Source organism: Serinus canaria, chromosome 14 (assembly GCF_022539315.1).
Source record: "Serinus canaria isolate serCan28SL12 chromosome 14, serCan2020, whole genome shotgun sequence".
Classification (NCBI taxonomy): Eukaryota; Metazoa; Chordata; class Aves; order Passeriformes; family Fringillidae; genus Serinus; species Serinus canaria.
The window spans coordinates 2,008,020-2,028,011 of record NC_066328.1 but is presented as its reverse complement, the minus strand read 5'-3'; the positions used below and the strand labels follow the sequence as shown (position 1 = coordinate 2,028,011).

The following is a 19,992-nucleotide window of genomic DNA, read 5'->3' as shown; positions in this document are numbered from 1 at the left end:
GAGCCCCGACCCTGACCCGGGGCTCGCACCGGGGCTGCGGGGCCTCGGCCCCGAGCCAAGCTCTGCCTCCCACCATTGCGCGTATCCTCACGCCTCTCCTTCCCAGCAAACGTCAGTTCTGGTGATAAGGAGAAGCTCAGGGTTTCAAGTCTCCATCACTCATGGAGTCGTTAAGGCTGGAAAAGACCTCCAAGATCATCAAGTCCAGCCTTCGACCTCCGTGCCCAAGCTCTCCAGAGAGTGCCTGTTGTGCTACTGCTAACAAATGTTTGTTTTGGTCACAGAGCACTGTTTGCTCCCACAGAGGATGCTTCATTAGCTGACTGACAAGTCAGATCTAGTGTCCATCTAAAACCTTGGGATATTTATCTCGGATTTGGCACAGGGAGCCATCCTAGGCACTTTGTTTTATCCCCATGGGGCTCCTCTGACCCTTGGCAAGCTCTGCCTGGTGTCAGAGCACAGTGCTCCAGCCATGAGGATTTTCCTCTTTCTTATCTTGGTGAAATTCAGGGATTGTCTCACACCAATAAAACCACCATAGATCAGGCCTATAAAGTATCTACTGAGGCAATTTGCAAGTTATAAACTTCCCAGGGAGACAGCTGAGTTTAACTTCATGTTCTGAGGAGTGTTCCTGGCCAATGCAGGTAACAGTGTCAGTGTGATCCCTTGAACAGTGATTTCAGTCCTGAGCAACACTTAAAATAATAAAAATGTGATAAAAGAATGACATTGTTCCTTCAGTGATGAACATCAATCCATGGAATCACAGACTGGTTTGGGTTGGGATATTGAGCACATGTAAGAAACACACAGTCATCAACCTCCCATGGTCCTTGTGGGTCTCTTCCAGCCCTGGGTATTCTGTGGAACCTCTGAACCAGAAATCATTTCCCCTCCTGTTTGACTGCCCAGAAAACCATGTGACTGTAGCATAAAATGTGAAGGTTTTCTCTGGGGGTGAATTTATCTGACCTCTTAGCTCAGCTGCAGTTCTCAACTTCTCATAGACATCAAGGAACAGGAGGAAAGAATCCACTTTAGAAACACTTTGAGAGATCAAAATCCATGAATGTGCCTATTCTTAACTAATTTTTTAACATAAAAATCTGTTGAAAACAAAAGTGAACATGAACCACATGGAAGGCTCTCTGCCCATGGCAGGTGGGTAGAAGAGAGCCTTTAAGCTCTATTCCAACCCAAACCATGATGAGATTCTATGACTTTGTGGTCATTTTATCTGTCCTTTGGGTAGGGAGGAGGGGAATGGGAGGGAGATCGGGAAGAGGAGTCGATCCAGCTGAGAGCAGAGGTGACAGCTTTGCTGCCTTTGCTCTGTTCCTGTCCCATCCCTGCAGGCAGAACATGGGAACATGCTTGGACAGGACACAGTTACAGCACTCTGGCTAAGAATCCCCAAAAATTCTTTATAAATGAGGGGCTAAACTGCCTGGGGTGTGTGTGGTGAGTAGGGCAGACAGCTTTCAGCCCTTTGTGAGCTCAGGTGCAAAGGAATAGCTCCAAAAAAGCAGATTTTAACATTCCCTGCTGGGAGTGCTGGGGATGCCTCTGCTCTGACCACACACACTTAGTCCTTGCTTTGGACTGATGCTATCTCATGTTTGGAGAGGTGTCCTTAAGCTCATCTTTCCTTTGCTTGAAGGGAAGCTGTCCCAATGGCCTCAGAAGCACCAAGTGAGGATGCAGAACATGCAGCTGAGCCTCCTGCAGCTCCTGTGCAGGGGGACAGGACATTCCAGTGGGGAGCCATCCTTGCTGCAGTGAAAGACCAGCTCCCATCCCTGGACTCTGACTCCTCCACAGTAAGCACTGAAATTCTGCCTTTCTTCCCTTTGGATCATGGAAAAAACCTCTCAAAAGCAAGAGCAGGTGACCTTATCAGGCATTTTGGGGTGGCTGGTGTGGCATCCTGGCTGGGCTGCCTGTCCTGACTGTAGAACACTGAGTGTTAATCCACAGCCTTCTGGATTACCTTTAATTATCAGTGTCATTGCCACCTCCTCTCCCTGTATTCTTTGGATTCTGCCCCACCTGCAGAGCTGTCTCCAGCCCTGGGGCCCAGCACAGACTTGGAGCTGCTGGAGCAAGTCCAGAGGAGGCTCCAGGATGATCAGAGGGATGGAACAGCTCTGCTGGGAGCCAGGCTGAGAAAACTGGGGTTGTTCAGCCTGGAAAAGAGAAGCTTTGGGGTGATCTCATTATGGCCTTCCAGTGTCTGAAGGGGCTCCAGGAGAGCTGGAGAGGGACTGGGGACAAGGGATGGAGGGACAGAACACAGGGAATGGCTCCCACTGCCAGAGGGCAGGGCTGGATGGGATATTGGGAAGGAATTGTTCCCTGGCAGGGTGGGCAGGCCCTGGCACAGGGGGCCCAGAGCAGCTGTGTCTGCCCCTGGATCCCTGGCAGTGCCCAAGGCCAGGCTGGACAGGGCTTAGAGCAGCCTGGGACAGTGGGAGGTGTCCCTGCCGTGGCAGGGGCTGGCACTGGATGGGATTTGAGGTCCCTTCCCAACCCACACCATGCTGGGATTCCATGATATTATGGATTATTATGTACTTGAGGCTGGTTCTCCATGTTGCTTTTTTTGTGCTTTTTACCTGCCAAAGAAGCATAACTGCAGAAACGTTTTCATATGAGGTGTGAGACTGAGAGGTGTTCTGCAGTGTTCTTCACTGGTGCAGGTTTTTCAGTTGCTGGGTCTGGGCCAGGCTGTTCTGCTGAAATCTCTGCTCACAGGGCAGCACTGCTCTGGTGCTCCTCTCTAGTCCAAGATGCTCTGGCATCGACTTTTCTGAGGGGATAATGTGTCTCAGGATTTAATTATTAGTGGCATTTTGTCCAAATAAGAACATTGTGTTAATTTTCAAACATGTATAAACTCGAAAAACCTTTTGAACAAGAAAGAATATATTTTATCCCAACTTAGTGTAGCCATTAATGGTACAGGGGGAGATTGTGAGATGTCTAAGAGCCAGAAATGCCTCCAGTGTGTATTTATGATTTATTTTTTATTTTTATTATTTATTTTTATTTAATTTAAAAATATTAATAATCAATGAGCCAAAGCAGTGTGATCTGCTGGATAAAATGTTTATGGGGATTCCATGACTTGGATTGTGCACTTGGATCTGTCACTGTCATGCTGGACAAGCTACATTCCCTCACAGAGTTCCCTCTACCTACACTGTTTTAATTATTTAGAACAACCCTTGCCTGTTAACATGTGTCTCTGTAGTACAGATGAAGGCCCAACACTGAAATTATTTGTAGGTTTTCTTATTGAGTAAATTACAACCAGGGTAAGCCAGAGAAGCAGCTCCAGATTTTGGTGCCAAACACCATTGAATAACCCCAAATCATGCTGAACACTTTTTTCACTCTTTACCATCTCCAAATTCTCTGTTTCTGTCCCACATGGAAAAGATTTCCTGGAGAAGGAACTGAGGCAATCTGTCTGGCACTTCATTTGCATTCAAAAGATCTAGTTGTGTAATCCCTGTCCTGCTGAGGCTGCAGTTCCAGGGCTGCACCTTTGTCCGAGGAATTTCCATGTGGGAAAGATCCATTTGTGCATCCAGGAGCTGTCACCTGAACGTGCTCTGCTCCCACCTCCAAAAATGGCACTCCCAAATGTGTTTTATGCCCTGAAGCCCTTTCATTACCCTGAAATGCAGTTTACGAAGAGGAAAGATGTTCTGTTGAGGTTGGGTTTGTGCTAATGACACCAGAGAGGATTCTCTGCAGTGTGAATTCCCAGAAATGCACACTTGCAAAACAAAGGGACAAGCAGGAAAGCTGTGTCCTGACTGCTGAGGAGGTGCTTAATCTCCTTTTGGTGTCCATGCATAAGAATTCATCACCAATGCATATCTGGAGTTTAAAAAAGGGATTTTCAGAGCTATCTAAATGCTGCCCAACCAAACCCAGATGCTGTTTGCATTCTGAACAGGAATCAGGCTCCTGAGGGCAGTGAAAAGCCTTTGTGGCCCTGCCTGGCCTCACCTGGGGCTCCAGCAGCTCTATTTAAGCTCAGCTTTGGCCCCTCACTCCCTCTTCGAGCTATGTTAGGGGAGTTTTGGTTTCTAGTTCTGGTCCTGCCTGAGCCAGACTTTCACCTGTGAATTGAAAGCTTTCAGTCTTGATCTCTGCCCAGCCTCATCACTCCAATATTGCCCAAGGATCTGAAGCTGTGCCTCAGCCTGGTTGTTCTGTCCTGCTTCTCTTCCTGGTTGCTCTGTCCTGCTTCTTCTGTCCTGGTTGCTCTCACCCTGCTTCTCTTGGGTGCTGTGGGATTGAGCTTTGCCTGGTGAGGCCTTGCCCTTCCAGTCCCTGAGAATCTCTGAGAATTATTTGGGCTGGAGGGATCTTAAAGCTCATTGAGTTCCCCCTCTGCCATGGGCAGGGACACCTCCCACTGTCCCAGGCTGCTCCAAGCCCTGTCCAGCCTGGCCTTGGGCACTGCCAGGGATCCAGGGGCAGCCACAGCTGCTCTGGGCCCCCTGTGCCAGGGCCTGCCCACCCTGCCAGGGAACAATTCCTTCCCAATATCCCATCCAGCCCTGCCCTCTGGCAGTGGGAGCCATTCCCTGTGTCCTGCCCCTCCATCCCTTGTAAATATTGAGCAGCTCTGCTCCTGCCTCTCAGATGGTGAATGAGGTAGTGCAGAGAATCACTTGGGAGTTAGAGAACTTCACTTTCCATTGCTTTTCTCAGCAGGATATTTGTCATCAGACTCCATGGGAATTTGATGTTTTACATGTTTTTTACTTTTGGAGCTTGCTGAAATGTGGGGTTGGTGACTCTTAGGCTTCCAGACTGTCTAGCAAAGGTGTGACTGCAAGGAAACTTCTTGTCTCTGCACTTCAAGAGGTGCCAACATGGGAGCTGTCACTGCAAACCAGATATTCCAATATCAGTGAGTATTTCAGTCTCCTGCTGAATCTCTCTGTTTTTTCCTGTTTGCAGTCAGACTGTGAGAGTGATGAGGAGCTTTTCATCTTCCAGCGGGACCTGCCCAACTTAATTCCGGACCTGTCGGAGGAACTGATGATGTTTTCCCTGGAAGATTCCCAGGAGCAGGTTGGGACTGTTGTGTGAGGGCTGCCCTGTCACCCCTCTCTTCTGGCTGTCCCCAGTGTGGGCAGCTGATGAAGTCTGACCTATTTGTCTGAACAGGAAAAGCTTAGTCCTTGGTATTTTCTCTCACTAGAAAATAGAATTTTTTTCTCTTTTTGCAGTGGCCATTTAAAGTTTTCTCTGTTCTTGAGATTTTGGACCTTTTTTGTCCCATCTCTTGGTAGTTTTTATTGTCCCTTTACTGTTTCTCTTTCCTGTGCACTAATTTTTCCTGTGCACTAATTCCTGTGCAATCATTTTATGTGTCCAGAAAATGAATTAGGACAATGCAGGAAAGAGGAAAAGTATGAAGTTTACTCTTTGAACAGCTTTTCTGGGATAAAAGAATCACACTGTTCCTTCAGTGGAGATAAATCCATGAAATCACAGAATGGTTTGGGTTGGAATAATGAGCACATGTAAGAAAAAGTAATTTAAAGGATATTTAGCTATTCCTGAAATTAAAGTTTTTGGAAAGTAAACAGTCTCACTGTTTTCCATGAGGGATGTGGTGTGGGTTGTTTCCATATGGTGTCTGAGTTGGAGCTGTTGCCTTCCAATCACTCTGCTTTGTTTTTTATCCACTTCCAAAGCTCAGGGAGATTGACTTTCTCTGTGTTTGTGCTTACTCTACCTGTAGCAAATCCAGGAGACAGAAAGAGTTCCATGGGAGATCTGGAACGAAGACCTGGAAAGTTTTGACTTTGAGGAAGAAACAGATGGTGCCCAAATCATTGCAAAAGAAGATGTACAAATGATTAAAGATGAGGCTCCTGAACCTGCCAGCCAGACTGAAGAAATGCCAAGCCAAAAGAGAGCTGTTCTTGAAGAGTCACCCTCAGATTCCACAGATCACCTTGAGGAGAAAGAAATGGGCAGGACACAGGCCAAGGAAAGAGCAAACTCCTGGCCTAACCCAGCAGTGTCTGTGCAAGAGCTGTACACTAAAGAGGAGAGAAAAAAGCTGATAGAGACAAAGATACTCTCCAAGATCCTTGTGGAGCCATCCCCAAAGCAGGATGTCAAGCCTCCCTCCCATGGCATCAACAACAGCCTAGGAAGACTTGCAAAGGAAGAAACTTCCTCAGCTGAGCATCTTGGAGAAGTGATCCGTTTGTCACTGCAGGCAAGTGGCCCTGAAATAAAGCTGTGGGGGGGTGCTGCAGGTGGGCTGGGGCAGAGTGCAGTGCCTGCATAACCCCACTGCAGCGAAGAGCTGGAGTCCCAGTGTGACACTCCTCAGGGCTGGGTGTTACACAACTACCAAAAGCTGTCCCAGAGCTGTCAGTGCAAGTCCAAACCATGGCAAAGCTGCTGCAGATAACCAACTTAGACATATGAAAAATTACTGCTAGAAACAAAGGTACAAGGAAATTTAGTTAGTAGTTAAGGCCACAACTACTCCAGAAGGACTTAACCTAAGCACAAAGATGCTGTTTTTAATTTTATTTTTGTGAAATACTGCCCAAACTTATCTTGTAACATACTCTCCAAATGCTCTAGAGCACTGGATTTCCCAGGGTTTCCCAATTCAAGGACTTCAGTTTAATTCCATCTTTACTTGTGTCCAAAGGAGATGCACATTCAACCTGCTAGAACTTCCATGTCCCTTCTTAATGACATAGAGGAACACAGGAGAGACTCAAGAATGACCAAGGAGATCAAGCTGGTCGTGACCCATAAGGTTTAGGTCAGAAGACACAGACTATTTGGGCTACTTTGTTAGATTCAAGTAATTGACAAAAAAAAAGCACAGCTAATTTGGGTGATGTTTGTCTGCTAAGCATCAGAAATTCAGGAAAGTATAACAAATCATAACAGAGAATACAACTTTACTACCAAAGATTCCACAAGAAATTGCAAAATACAGCTTAGCTCTGAATGTTCTCAGAGCATAAATAAGCCTTTCATTAGGAACTATGGAAGTGAGGGTCAAATTTTGGCTGTTTTCCAAAAGAGCTGACACACACACACACACACACACACACAAACCCCCATGGAAATAGATCTGCAGCAGGGTCCATGAACTCATAAGGAAGCCAACTATAGCATCTGTCTCTGGGAAGGCAAGGAGTTTTTCAGCTCCCAGGCAGAATTGCCTTAAACCAGGGAGTTTTGTGGCCCTCCAGTGGGGTGCTGGAGGTGAGGAGGTGTTTTGGGTTGTTCCTGAAGTCCTAAATCTCACCCACCTAAGGCAGGTGGAATGAGCAGCTCAGTGTTAACTGGAATGTGGCTCAGAGTCAGGGGTGGTTTTCTTCAGCACTGAGTTACAGATCTGCCTGTATTGATTTTTAAGTTCATTAGAACTTAATCAGCAGAGAGCAGGTCCTGATCTTTCTGTTCAATGCCTTCCACAGGTCAGAGTACAGATGTTTCCCTTCCCCTTTCATGTATTCACAGAAATGAACTTTTTGATGTTAGAGCTGTTCCAGTCCAGGCAAATCATGCAGCTGCTGGCCTGTGAGTTAAATTGTGCTGCATCATTGAAGGACATCTTCTTCAAGTGGGTCTGGGTGTAATTCCCAGCTCACTTCATAGAATTCAGTCTCTGTTAATTCAGGAAGCACTACTTGCCTTTCAGAGCCTGTTTGATGTCAGTGACTTCAATGAGCTGAAGTCTGGTGCTTTGGGCTGAGTTCTGAGAGGCTCAGTGTGTTCTCACTTTCATTTGAAGGGGGGTGTTGCCCCCAGCTCAGCCAGGCACCTCAGTTTGTGCCAAGTTGCTAAACCTAATATACAGTTTCTTCTTGATTCCTATCAGATAATTTGATTTTTTTTTCCCTAAGTTCCTTTCTGTATTAGAAATAGAATTGTGTAAACCTTCACTTCTATTTCTTCTGAACCTTCTGGAACTTAAACCAGTGCTGCAGTGTTAGAATAGATCTAATCAAGGTTCAGATATGTGTGAAGATTTATTGCTCAGGAAGGAGGGAGAGCCTTCTGTCCAACAAGAGGGGCAGATGCTGGAGGTTTTACAAGGTGAAATGTTGGGTTTGGAGGCTGCTTCTGCTTTTTTAAAGGCCATGAGTGGTTGTGTTAAATGCATGTTTGTGGCAGTGGTGTCATTGTCACGACTCACAGCCCCCTTCCTTTCAATGAAACTCGTAAGCACTTTGAATTTCTGGTGATTATATTTCACATGGGTGTGGATTCTATTCTTTAAAACTTCAATTTCAAATAATGGTCAGAAGGGAAAGCAATGAGTGGTTTAAATGCATGTGGACTCTGATGGCAGCCTCTTGTACCTGAGTCAGGTGAGTGTGTCCTCAACCAGGGATTCAGAGCAAGGAAATGGAAGATCCTCTCTTCAGGGTGGGTGAGCAGCTGTGAGATATCATCTGATTCTGACTGTACCCACAGCAATGGGAATTTACCCTGCTCAGAAACTGGAGGGGGAGGAAAGGGCTGATCTCAAAGAGCTGAAGAGCCACAAGTCCTTCTCCTGTGGGTGGCAGTGAGAAGTTCTCACATTATTCAGGATCAGAATGCACATGCTTGGCCTTCTATCAGGCCATTTTTTAATCTGTTCCACTGTCTCCAGTGATTTTTTGAAGTCTTATCAAAAGGGTTCATGATTCTCAGAGAAAGAGCCTCAGCAGAAGCAGCTGAGGCAGCTGGAGGGATGCAGTGTCTGAAGGGATGTAATAAATGCATTTCTTTCCTTACAGCACTTCCTCTGGAATTGCTGAAAGCAAGCAGGCACTGAAATTAGGGGTGGTCTTTTGGGAGTCAACTTTCCATCACATTTCTCTTGTCTTCTTTCAGAATATTGAAAAATTGGATGTAGGCAAGAATCTTGAGGAGCTGGAGCAGCGGGGAGATAAAACTCATGCAGAAGTTGCTTTCTTCCCAGCAGATTATGGTAATGTCACTAGTTGAAAGTGCATAAAAATAAATAAAACTCAGGTTCCTGTATTTAAGTTATTCCCTGCAGCATAATTTTGAATGCAGAAATCATAGTGGGTTTTTTAAATGCTTCTAAAACATGTTTAATTAGCTGGCCTCAAGATTTCATCTAGGTTTCTTAGCCTGAAGCCAGTGCTTCCCAGCCTGCCATGGGCCAGACAAGCCAGTTACAATATTATCTTTATCCCTCCCCTGGTGCCAGGCTGTAGGGAAAGGAACAAAGTGAGCGTGGGGAATATTGGGGGATTTCATGGCAGAAGACCACAACTGATGATTATTTTGTTGCTCTTCCACAGAGTCCTTCAGGAGGAAGCGTGAAGAGGAGCTCATGGAAAGGTTGGGAGAGCTGTGTGCAAGGCAGTCCAGAGCAGTGTCCCCTCCGTGTGGGAGGCCATCAGCCAAGCTCTGCTCCCTCCAGGGACAGCAGGACAATGAGTGAGTCCTTTTCTGTCACATATCCCAGCTCATCCTGGCTGCCAGAATGAATACTGGGCAACTCCTGGTCTTCCACAGGGGTTTTTCTCTGTAACCTTGCAGAAAGCTGATTTTGGAGTTGGAATAGTCAGTGCTTCATTTCCCTTTGATGACAAACACTTTGGCATTCTCCATCAACCTCTGTCTAAACCTTACCAGGCACTTGGGATAAATGGGAAAGGCAGGAAAATTAGGCTAAGCCAATTATCCTGCCCAGCTTTTTTTGTCATCTAGGGTACAAATTTCTCTTACTGGTACCTCAATCGAGCAAAAATACACAGGATGGTTTTCTGGGGGTATCAGTGGAGATGTCAGTGCTTCTTGGAGGTTTCTGTGTGAAGGAAGAGCATTTTCAGGCTGTTCAGAGGGAGCGACATCAATGGTGGCAGCACAGAAGAAATAATGAATGAAAGAGTGGAGGGGAAGGTGGGAAATACCCTCACTGCCAGAGCAGGGAGAGCCACTAGGATGATTTGCACTTTGTATGCCTGGGAAGATAAAATGGAATTGCCAGAAGAGGCAGAGAGGAAAGGGGAACTTGTTCTTACCCTGAGATGTTAAAAGTTGTGATCTCTCTGGTTCCTGCCTTTGTTCTCCAGAACAATTTGGTGGTGTCACATTTTGAGAACTAAATATCCCTCTTCATCCTGCCTGTGCTCTGTGCTCCTGGGGGAAGCTGAATCTTTTAATTCTGATTGCAGGCAGAAGCAGAGCTGGAATCTGTGTGGTAGCCAAGCACAGAGCTCCTTTCTCAGTCCAGTTTTGATCCTAAGGCCCTCCCTGCAGGTTTCCTTGGGTGGATAAGGCAGAGGATGTGCTGAGATTGTGTTTTCTGTGTATAGGGATGTTGCCTTGCTGTCATCCCCACCAAGTTCTCTGAGGATGGGCAGGATGAGTTTCCAGGGCCTGCCAAAACCTGCAACTGTGTACATAGATTTGAGAGATGCTGAGCCACCAAAGTCAGTGACAGTCCCTGAAGAGGAGCAAAGGTAAATCCTGGCTTTATTGGGAGTGAGAAATAAGTAATAAAAAGTGAGAAACTTAAACCTTTCTGAATCTCATGCTTGTGAAATGTAACTTTAAAAATGTTCTTTCACACCTCTGTCATAAGGAGAAACCTTGTAGTTAATAACAGCTACTAGGTAATAAACAGGTAAACATTTTTTTCTAGTTGCTTGAATATTTGAATTTTCTTTTTGCTAGAGCAATATGTGAAGGACTCTCCATAACACCCAGAGATCTTCCCTGGAAGTATCTCTCCCTTTTCCCTCATTTTCTAAATTTGCATCCTAGAAATGACCAAGAGCCAACACTCAGCTAGAACAGGGTTAATTAATATGGTCTGATGGTTTCACAGTGCAAGTGACAGCTCCTCCTCCTCCTCTGAAGAAGAAGAAGAGACTGTGACAATTCAGGATGAAGCAGAAAGGAGAAGGTAAGAAACCAGACTGTTTTCCAAGTGATATAATATTCATTTTTTCTGAAGCTAAAATAATTGCCCTAACAATGAGCAGGGTGAAAGTTTGTGTACTTAAATATTGCCATTCCTGGTCTTCACAGCAAAACAAAACAAAACAAAACAAAACAAAAAAAAAAAGCCCAGTAATGAAAGTGCTGCAGTGTGGCCCCAGGAGGTCACTCTTCTCCTGTTGCATGGTAAATCTACTAAAGGTAGAGAGTTGTTGATCCTTGAGGCAATATTTGCACCTGTCCAGCTGCTTGGAACAGCTCAAAACACAGCCAGAGGTGCCCTGGGGGCTGGAAAATGTGAGTTTTTCTCCAGCCCTGTGTGAGTGACACCAGAACTGTGTTTGACAAAACTCAGAACCAAACTTTGAAAATGTTGTAGGGAGTTGAGTCAGACAAACCTTTATTTTTAGAAATAATAAAATAGGCTAGAATGGATAGAGATTTAATGAGAATATTGATTACATTGTATGGACAGGGACTCTCCCAATTCTCCTTAATTGGAAGGGACAGGGGAGAGAGTGGGATGGGTGGAATCCTAAAATGCAAATTCCTCAACATGCACAGATGCCAGCCTTTTCCTGCTAAACTCCTGGGTTCATATCCATAGGGTATTAGACATTTTTTAATGGGAAGCAGAGGTGTCAAACTTAACCATCCTCCTGCACTCATGCTCTGGGCTCCATTTGGAATTCTGCAGCCTGCAAGTTCAAGCCACAGCAGGGCAGGGGACAAGCAGAACATGTGTCTTGTTGTACCAGCCACCTGCACTTCTTCTAATGGTTTGGAAGAAGAGGTGATTTCACAAGGATCCCAATGAGCCCAACAATGAGCCAAACAAGAAGCCAAACAATGTAATTTAGAACATCTAACCCAAAACCAGTGAAAGGCAGGGATAAGGGGATGCTCCATGGCACTGACACAACTTCAGCTGTTCCATCAGTGTAAATCTGCAGTGATGGAGAGCAGAGGTTGGATTTTGATTCACCTTAATGTTGCTAAAAGAACATGCACAAATGTAATGCCTGGCAAATGCTGCTCAGTTCTGGTTGTGAATAAGAAATCCTCTTGGTCTCAGCAGGGCAGGATTCTGATCTCATTTGTGAGGGGACTATCCAGTTTCATTTTTATCTGGAACAAATTATTAAACAGGAATTATTATTCTGTGCATGTAGATTATGTCAGGACAGGACATTCCACTACCTCAATAATGTGCTTGCTAACAGTTTAGCAGTCTCATTGAGAAAATTAAGCCAAGCATTCAAAAACTGTAATAATTACTAGAAAAACTTTTCATCTGCATGTATTTGAACCCCAACCCCTGTATCCAAAGGGGACAAAACCCTATAGGATCTGATTTCCATGCCAGCCATACATTTTTTTAGGCCTGTTCTGGTAGGTGTTTGTGTTGTGCCTAAATGCAGAAGAGGTAAATAAATTGCCAGGAAGATCAATTTTGTGTTCTGGCTTTGCTTGTTCACCTGAGTGCTGATGCTGTGTGGTATTTTCGGGGTCCCCTGTCGTGGGAGGAATGAGGAATCTGACTCCATGTTCTTAGAAGGCTAATTTATTATTTTATGATATTATATTAAAGAATGCTATACTAAACTATACTGAAAAATGGAGAAAGGATGCAGACAGAAGGCTTAACAAGATACTAATTAAAAACTTGTGACTCTCCTCAGAGTCCAACACAGCCTGACCATGATTGGTCATGAAGTTAAAACAATTCACATTTTGGATAAACAATCTCCAACCCACATTCCAAAGCAGCAAAACACAGGAGAAGCAAATGAGATAATTTTTGCTTTCCTTTTTCTCTGAGGCTCCTCAGCTTCCCAGGAGAAGAAATCCTAGCCAAGGGATTTTTCAGAAAATATGACAGTGATAGTACTACTGTCACCCCCAGTTATTGTTCCTGTAGATGCCCAGTCCTTGTTTTGAGCTCTCATTCTGTGTGAAGTTCCTCAGAGATTGAGTTTATTCCTGTAATGCTTTATCTTGGTGAAATCAGGTTTTTATTTCCTTTGCAGGAGGAATTGCTCAGGGAAGAGCCTGTTACTGCAACAACTCCGAGCAGCCCGTAAGGAGGCCTTGGAGCTTCTTCATAAAACGTCTGTTCCAGCTGAGAAACTGCATCCAGAAAGGCTGGAAGACAGAAGTTCCTCTAATGAAAGTCAAAACCAATCTTGTAAAGTGAGGCAAGAGACAAATGAGGTGGTTCCCAGGAAACTGATGAGATTGGAACCAGGCAAGGAAAGTTCTCCCTTTTCAAGCTGTGGGGGCGATGGAGCTGACATAGAGAAAGAGAACAAAATGAAAGCTGAGAAGATTCCAAATGCAGGAAATGCTCCAGAGTGTCCTCTAATTACAGCAGAATTGCCAAGGTATCCCCCAGGAAAAGTAATCAGAGGGTTTGGATGTGGCTTCTCTAATTGTTCAGGATTAAAGAAAATTGCTTACCTGGGCTGTGAGTTGGAGCAAGAGGGTGTCTGGATTTGTTACCTGGCAAGAGCAACAGTCCTGGCAGCTACTGCTGGAAGGTTTAGAGGCAGCCTCAGTGGGGCCTGGCATTAGATGAGCTGTGGCACTTCTGACATTGGAAATGGAGCCTTTTTCTTTAGCTTTTATTCTACAGAACAGGAGGATAATACAGTATTGATCTCCTTTAGGAACAGCACCACTGAGGTTTCCTAAGCACAGCTTCCTAGAAAATAGGTCTAGAAGGGTCAGTCTCCCTGTGCCAATAAAGAGTGAGGTAAAATCTAATATCTCCTGGCAGATCTTTATAGAACTTAGTCTTGAAATCCTCAGTGGTGAGGATTCCTTGACTCCCAGGTAGTACATTTTGCTGTTTAATTATCCCTAGAGTTGTAAAGCTTTTCATTAAGTCTAATTTAAAGTATTCCCTCTCCAATTTAGGCTTATTTTTGTTGTGTTCCCAGAAGGGATGGAAAATTGTTTATTCTGTGTCTCAGTTTAAAATACCTTTTACAAACTGGAAGATGTATCAGTCTCCCCTTGTCATTTTTTTTTCTTCCAAACAAAGGAATTCTGACTCTTTGCCAACAAGAAAAGTGCAAGATCTTGGAGTTACAAAATACACCTGTGAGGAATGCTACAGGAATATCTTAGAAAGCTTTAAAAAATACAAATAAGACTGATATAATTGAGGAAATTGCAGAGTTATTTGGGCCTCTGCCTCCCTGGGCATAGTTAAATGTAGTGTATTCTGCTGAAGGTCTAATTTCAAAGTGAAATCAGGTGCTTGCCTTGTGCACCTGCCCAGCTGTTTGGGAGAGCTCCATTATGCTGCCTTTTCAAAGGTTATATCCTGCTATTTTCAGAGTGAAATTTAACATTCTGACTTTGACATATGAGCCCTGGAAAGAATCAGGATCTGCCTGCTCTGGAGACTATTACTGTGTCAGAGTTAAACACTTGCCTGCCCTGCCACTTAGACACCTCAGCTCCTGTGTACCTGCTTTAAAAGGCAGGTGGTTGGCTGCAGGGTTTTTTCCCTCTGGAATTCCTGACATTAAGCTCATTGCTTCCATCAGGAATACTAAACTCCATTTTGATTACCTGTTAGCCTGAGATGGCAGCCCATGGCCAGGCAAGAATGTGGGTTATTTACTGTCTCTGAGTGAGAATTCAGTGATTTTTCACTGATTTCAGTTTTCTCTCTTGCTAGTCTAATTATTGCTGGGGAGCTGGGGCTGGAAGAATTCAGGAGGAACTGAACTTCGTGTTTGCCATGGCAGATGAAATCTCTCTGTGGGCATCCAGGTGTAGAAAGACGGGAGGTCTTGGGGTCAGGGGAACTTTGTCATATCCTATAGCAGATAGGAAAGGAAATGGGTCTGGACTGGGAGTCTTGGTGTGGAGATGGGGAGTGACACCTCACAAACACATCTGTACCTAAAGGAGTTTGCATCTCCACATAGATCATCACCACTTATCAAAAGTTTGATCTCAGCTCCTTTTCTTTGAGGTGTTTTTCTTCTTAGAGAGATGACTTCATCCACTGACAAGTTCTTGTGTCCCCCCACAAACACCAGAATTGCTCTCTAAATCTATTTTAGCCTTTCATGTCATGATTCCCCCTCAAGTGCGTGGGGTAAATACGAGAAAAAAAGAAGTGCAAACCAGATGAACAAGTGGCTTTTTCCCCCCAAGTGAAAAGCTTAATCTGTGTATTTTCCAGGAGAGAAGGAAGTGACAGAGAGCTATCGCAAAAGGAAGAGGAGATGAAGGAGAGGCAGAGGAGATGCAGATTGCAGGAGCAGCTGCAGCAGTGGCAGCCTCAGCGCTCGGTGTGGGGGAAGCAGCCCATGGCAGAGAACACCCCACTCCTGTTCCACAGGGTCAGTGCCTCAGGGTGGGCTGGGCCTGGCAGGGCATCCTGGTTTTTGCTAAGGAAGGCAGGAGCCTCCCTTGAAATGGGAAATGTAAACCCTGTCCCTTTGAATTATCATAATTTTTAAATTAAGGGGCTCTCAGGCAAAGATATGGGAATAGGAATAACAGTTCTTTACTAGGGAAGAAAATAAAATAAAGATGGAGTAATACAAAACAAAGCACTGCCAGAGTGAGAGCAGGCCCTGACCCCCTGTGTGTCAGGGTGGTGGCACAGTCCCATCCCAGGGTGGCTCAGGGTGGTGGCACAGTCCCATCCCAGGGTGGCTCAGGGTGGTGGCACAGTCCCATCCCAGGGGGGCTCAGCCCTCCTGCAGTGCCAGCTGTGGTTCTGCTGGAGCAGGGATCCTGCACAAGGGGGGAGTTTTCCTCTGCAGCTCCAGGGCTGCTGGAGATGGGCCTGCTCTCCCTCTGGGAATGCAGGGCAGCAGAAAGCTGCTCCTCTGGGAATGCAGTGGGCAAAGGCTGCTGTGCTGTTCCCAGGGCAGATTGGATCCAGGTAGGAATGCTTGGCTCCTCCCCTGGGCAGAGCATCTCCCCATGGGATGGTGGGATTTGATCAGCCCTGCAGGGACACTCAGTGGCCATGGAGAGCAGAGATCTCCTGCAGGGAGGATGGGCTGTGGGAGAGATAAAGAAAAAACTGTCCCATGAACAGTAGAGAACTGCCCCAGCTCTGACAGATGGGGACAGAACACACAGTCCCCAGCCTACGGCACAGGGGCTCCCTGCCAGGGGCAGCTGGGAGCAAAATGTCACTTTTGTTGCATTGCTTCAAATCTGTTTGTTATGCAGCACCATTAGCTGAGGAGAGGAGCAGCCCTACAGCTCTTCTCTCACACTAAGGGAGAAGAATTCCCCACCTTCCTGTGCAGGGAGAGCTCCTCAAGCAGCTGCTCTCCAGTTCTGACCTGTCAGGGCTTGCTAGAATCAGTGGATCAGTGTCATCTATTTCACAGCAGCCAGAGTCTCCCACATGATTTTTAATAACTTTTCCTAAAAAAGTGCAATATTTTTACTGTCTCTGCTGAGTCCTGTTGTCTGCCCCCAGCAGCTTTATAGTTCACTTTGGTGGATGGGTTCTGAGGACTGTGGATTTAGTGGATAAGTTTTACTCCTGGTGAAGGGGGTATGAAATGATCCTGATTTTAGCCAAAGCCTAACTATGGCTTGGGGGACAGGGCTGCTGTTACTCCTCAGAAGATTTCTCTCTGTCCCTGTCGTAAGCAGAGGGGTTGGAATGAGATGAGCTGTAGGATCACTCCCAGCCCATTCCATGACTCTATGACAAGCAGTCCTGCTTCATCCATGCACTGATTCTGCTGAGCACAAGGCCAGGTGAGAAGGTCAGAGGAGGTGAGAAACTGCAGAACCACCATGAATCCACCATAATGATTCTCTGGGCTAATGCCAATAACAAAGCTCTTTTGTACAAAAGTTGAAAGACTTCACAGCCCTAGATTTGGGGCTGGACTGTTTAGGTTTGTTTTGTAGATGGACTGCTGTGGTTGTGGAGATATGAAAGCTCCTTTTATTTAGCACTGGATTAGTCAGTGAGGAGGAGTAAAGGACTAAAAAGCTCCCAGCTGAGTTTCCCTCTGCCAGCCTGCTTTGACAAGGAGAGCGCAGCACCCTTAGCTCTGCTTTGGAGTGTAAAGGTTGTGGATCCTTTGGATGTGCTCCTCCCTGGCTTTGGCAGGTACCACCCTCTTCCAGTTAGCCCTTATTAAGATGCAGACACTCTCTTGCTCCTCAGAAATCCACGTGGGCCTTGTTCTCTCCTTCCTGACAATGCACCAGACAATGCAGAATTACCCTGTGTTTGGTCATTTCCCATATCTGCTGTGCTGATGCCAATGAAATGAGGATGGGCTTGGAGATATGCTTTGTCTGGAGCAGAGCTCAGGGTGGATCTGTGCTGGAACTGGAGCTGTAAATGTTCTCCTAAGGGATGGGAAGATGTTCCAGTTGTGGCAGCAGGGACAGGGGCATTTCTCACCAGCCCAGGCTCCTGCTGCCTGTGCAAACTGCTCCAGTGCCCAGAATGAGGGACAGGGGCTTGTTACAGACAAGAGAGGACACAGGGCAGGGTTAAGGTGGGATTTTGGGAACAAATTCTCCCCTTTGAGGGTGGGGAGGCCCTGGCACAGAGCAGCTGTGGCTGCCCCTGGATCCCTGGCAGTGTCCAAGGCCAGGTTGGAGCAGCCTGGGATGGTGAAAGGTGTCCCTGCCCATGGCAGGGGGGAAGATGAGAGGATCTTCATTGTCCTTCCCACCCAACCCATTCCATGATCCCAAACTAAGTGCCAGCCTGCTCCAGGGGACCTGCCTGACCTCCCAATGCACCAATGGAAAAAGGAAATCAGCACACCCCATAATAACCATGTTATCTGGGCAACTCTGCTCTAAGTTCTTATTCAGGGATATTCATTATTAAAATTAAGACTAAAAATGTATCAACATCATCTATCAAATACAGCAGTCCTTTATAAGATTACTTGAAATCTGCTTTGATAACAGCACTTTTCCCCTTTGAATTTGAATAGGGTTTTATTTTCTTTCTTTTTTTAAGAACACAGAAAATTTTGACTGTTTTGACATTTAAAACTAAAAGCCCCTGTAATTTGGCAGCTATGTCTCAGTGAAAATATCTAATATCTATATATAAACATGTATATTCAAAGAACAAGCCCCAGTGTTTGACAGAGTAGCACACTTGCAAATTTGTTTGGTAAGTCCTTTGTTTTGGCAGTGATGGATGCTCAGATCTGGAACACTTGTCACAGTTTCCAGAATTCTTCTGACCATTTATAATGTACATAAATAATTGAATTGAATAATAATCAGAGGGAAAGTTTAGAAACTCTGCAATTACTGTAGCTGAGGTGCTGGGAAAGACTGGCAAAGGAAATTTAAAAAGCTGCATTAGGGTTACATTAGAGTTCTTTTCTAAAATGTAAAAGCAGATTTAATGTGCTGTCTCCTTTTTCTTAACCCAGTTCAGTCAAACTCTGTCTTCAGCTTCACTCTGAGAGTCAGGGTTGGGGAGAGGTAACTTGAGAGACTGAGAATTCACTTCCAGGGGCACTTCAGCTGCTGGAGAAGGGGCTGAGATCCAGTGGAGTTTCAAGACATGCAGGTGCCAATTCCCTGGGAAATCAGTGGGTTCCTTCTAAGGATTCTGCCTGTCAGGTCCGTGTCTGGAGCTGTGTGAATACTTGGGCAGTCTGGTTCACTTCTTGGTTTTAAAAATAATGCAGGGAAGAACCTGTTTTTTAATGCTGTGCTTTGGCTTCATTTGTTTGGTTGTTTTTTTATTTTCCTTCTCTGCCCCACCCAAATTTAAGACTGGTATGAGTTGATCTCTTCTGAAATTTGGCCTCAACCATATTCTAACCTTTAAATCTGATTCAGAACTGATGCAAGCACCTGGAGTTCTGTGAAAGCCAGCAGAGTGGTGCTGTGATCCTCACTGTAGGGTCAGGCTGAATTAGGAGTTTAGAGGAACAGCACAGGGTTTGTTTCGTGATGTGAGCAGTGTTATTGATGAGGGAGACAGAAGGAATGCTCACAGGATGTAAAGCAGTTAAATGGAGGCTGTAAAATGAAATGGGTTTGCTCTGTCACTTCATTCATCTTGCTTGTTATGATCAGTAACTTGGTGCTGGTGCTGTTTTCTGTCCCATTCCCATTAGGTGGGATCCAGATAATGGTGGTAACTTTTGCCACACTCAGAGCTGAGTTTTGTGTCAGGAGCAGCACAAGCAGATAATTCTAAGGATATCACAGGATCCCAGACTGGAATGGGAAGGGACCTTAAATCCCATCCTGTCCCATCCCTGCCCTGGGCAGGGACACCTTCCACTATCCCAGGCTGGCCTTGGACACTGCCAGGGATCCAGGGGCACCCTGTGCCAGAGCCTCCCCACCCTCACAGGAAGAATTTCTCCCCAGTATCCCATCTCACGTGCCCTCTGGCAGTGGGAAGCCTTTGGGGCAGACAAAGCAGGATGTGCAGCTGAGAGCAAGGCAGGCAGGGCAGGGAGGGCAGTGCCACAGTCCAAAGGAGCAGCAGAGCAGCTCCAGTGAGGGTGGCCAGTTGGCAAATGGGTGGGAATGAGGAAGGGCAAGATGAAGGGCAGAAAGCCAAGGCAGGGGCAGGACCCAGGGGCAGCCCAGTGATCACCCAGGGGGTCTGGAGTGATGGAACAGGGCTGAGCTGGAGCCACAAAATCAGAACAGGGGCAATGCAGGTGAGGGGGTGAGACCAGGCAGAGGTGGAGCTGCTCTGCAGCTTGTCCAGGATCAAGGGAAATGTCTCTGCTGAAGAGCAGCTTCCCAGAGCTCCTTTTCCAGCAGCTCCATGTGAGGTGAAACACCTGAGCTTGTGCCAGACCTGGCCTTGAACACAGCAGCCAAACCCTGCATGGCCCATCCAGCCCTGGAATTCATTTCACACAGAACAACTAGAATTTAGCTTGTACTCATCTCTTTTGTTATTGGAAAAAAGTGGGTGTTTTCAGCAGGGCTTCAGCTTGATTCTGCATTTATTGCTTTATCATGATATGGCAGAACAGGATAATGTTG

At 45.9% G+C, this 19,992-nt stretch overlaps 1 protein-coding gene across 1 annotated transcript in view; it reads left to right on the top strand.

Moving 5' to 3' along the window:
* Nucleotides 1-1,672: 1,672 nt before the first annotated feature.
* Nucleotides 1,673-19,992, top strand: part of DNAAF8 (dynein axonemal assembly factor 8) — a 92,143-nt gene continuing 73,823 nt past the window's right edge. The window contains exons 1-9 of the mRNA XM_050980275.1: nt 1,673-1,826; nt 4,990-5,103; nt 5,789-6,265; nt 8,905-9,001; nt 9,342-9,480; nt 10,362-10,508; nt 10,889-10,954; nt 13,020-13,373; nt 15,194-15,353. Of these exons, the coding sequence (XP_050836232.1) occupies nt 1,680-1,826; nt 4,990-5,103; nt 5,789-6,265; nt 8,905-9,001; nt 9,342-9,480; nt 10,362-10,508; nt 10,889-10,954; nt 13,020-13,373; nt 15,194-15,353 (1,701 nt within the window). The 5' untranslated portion in view covers nt 1,673-1,679. The remainder of the gene's footprint in view (nt 1,827-4,989; nt 5,104-5,788; nt 6,266-8,904; nt 9,002-9,341; nt 9,481-10,361; nt 10,509-10,888; nt 10,955-13,019; nt 13,374-15,193; nt 15,354-19,992) is intronic.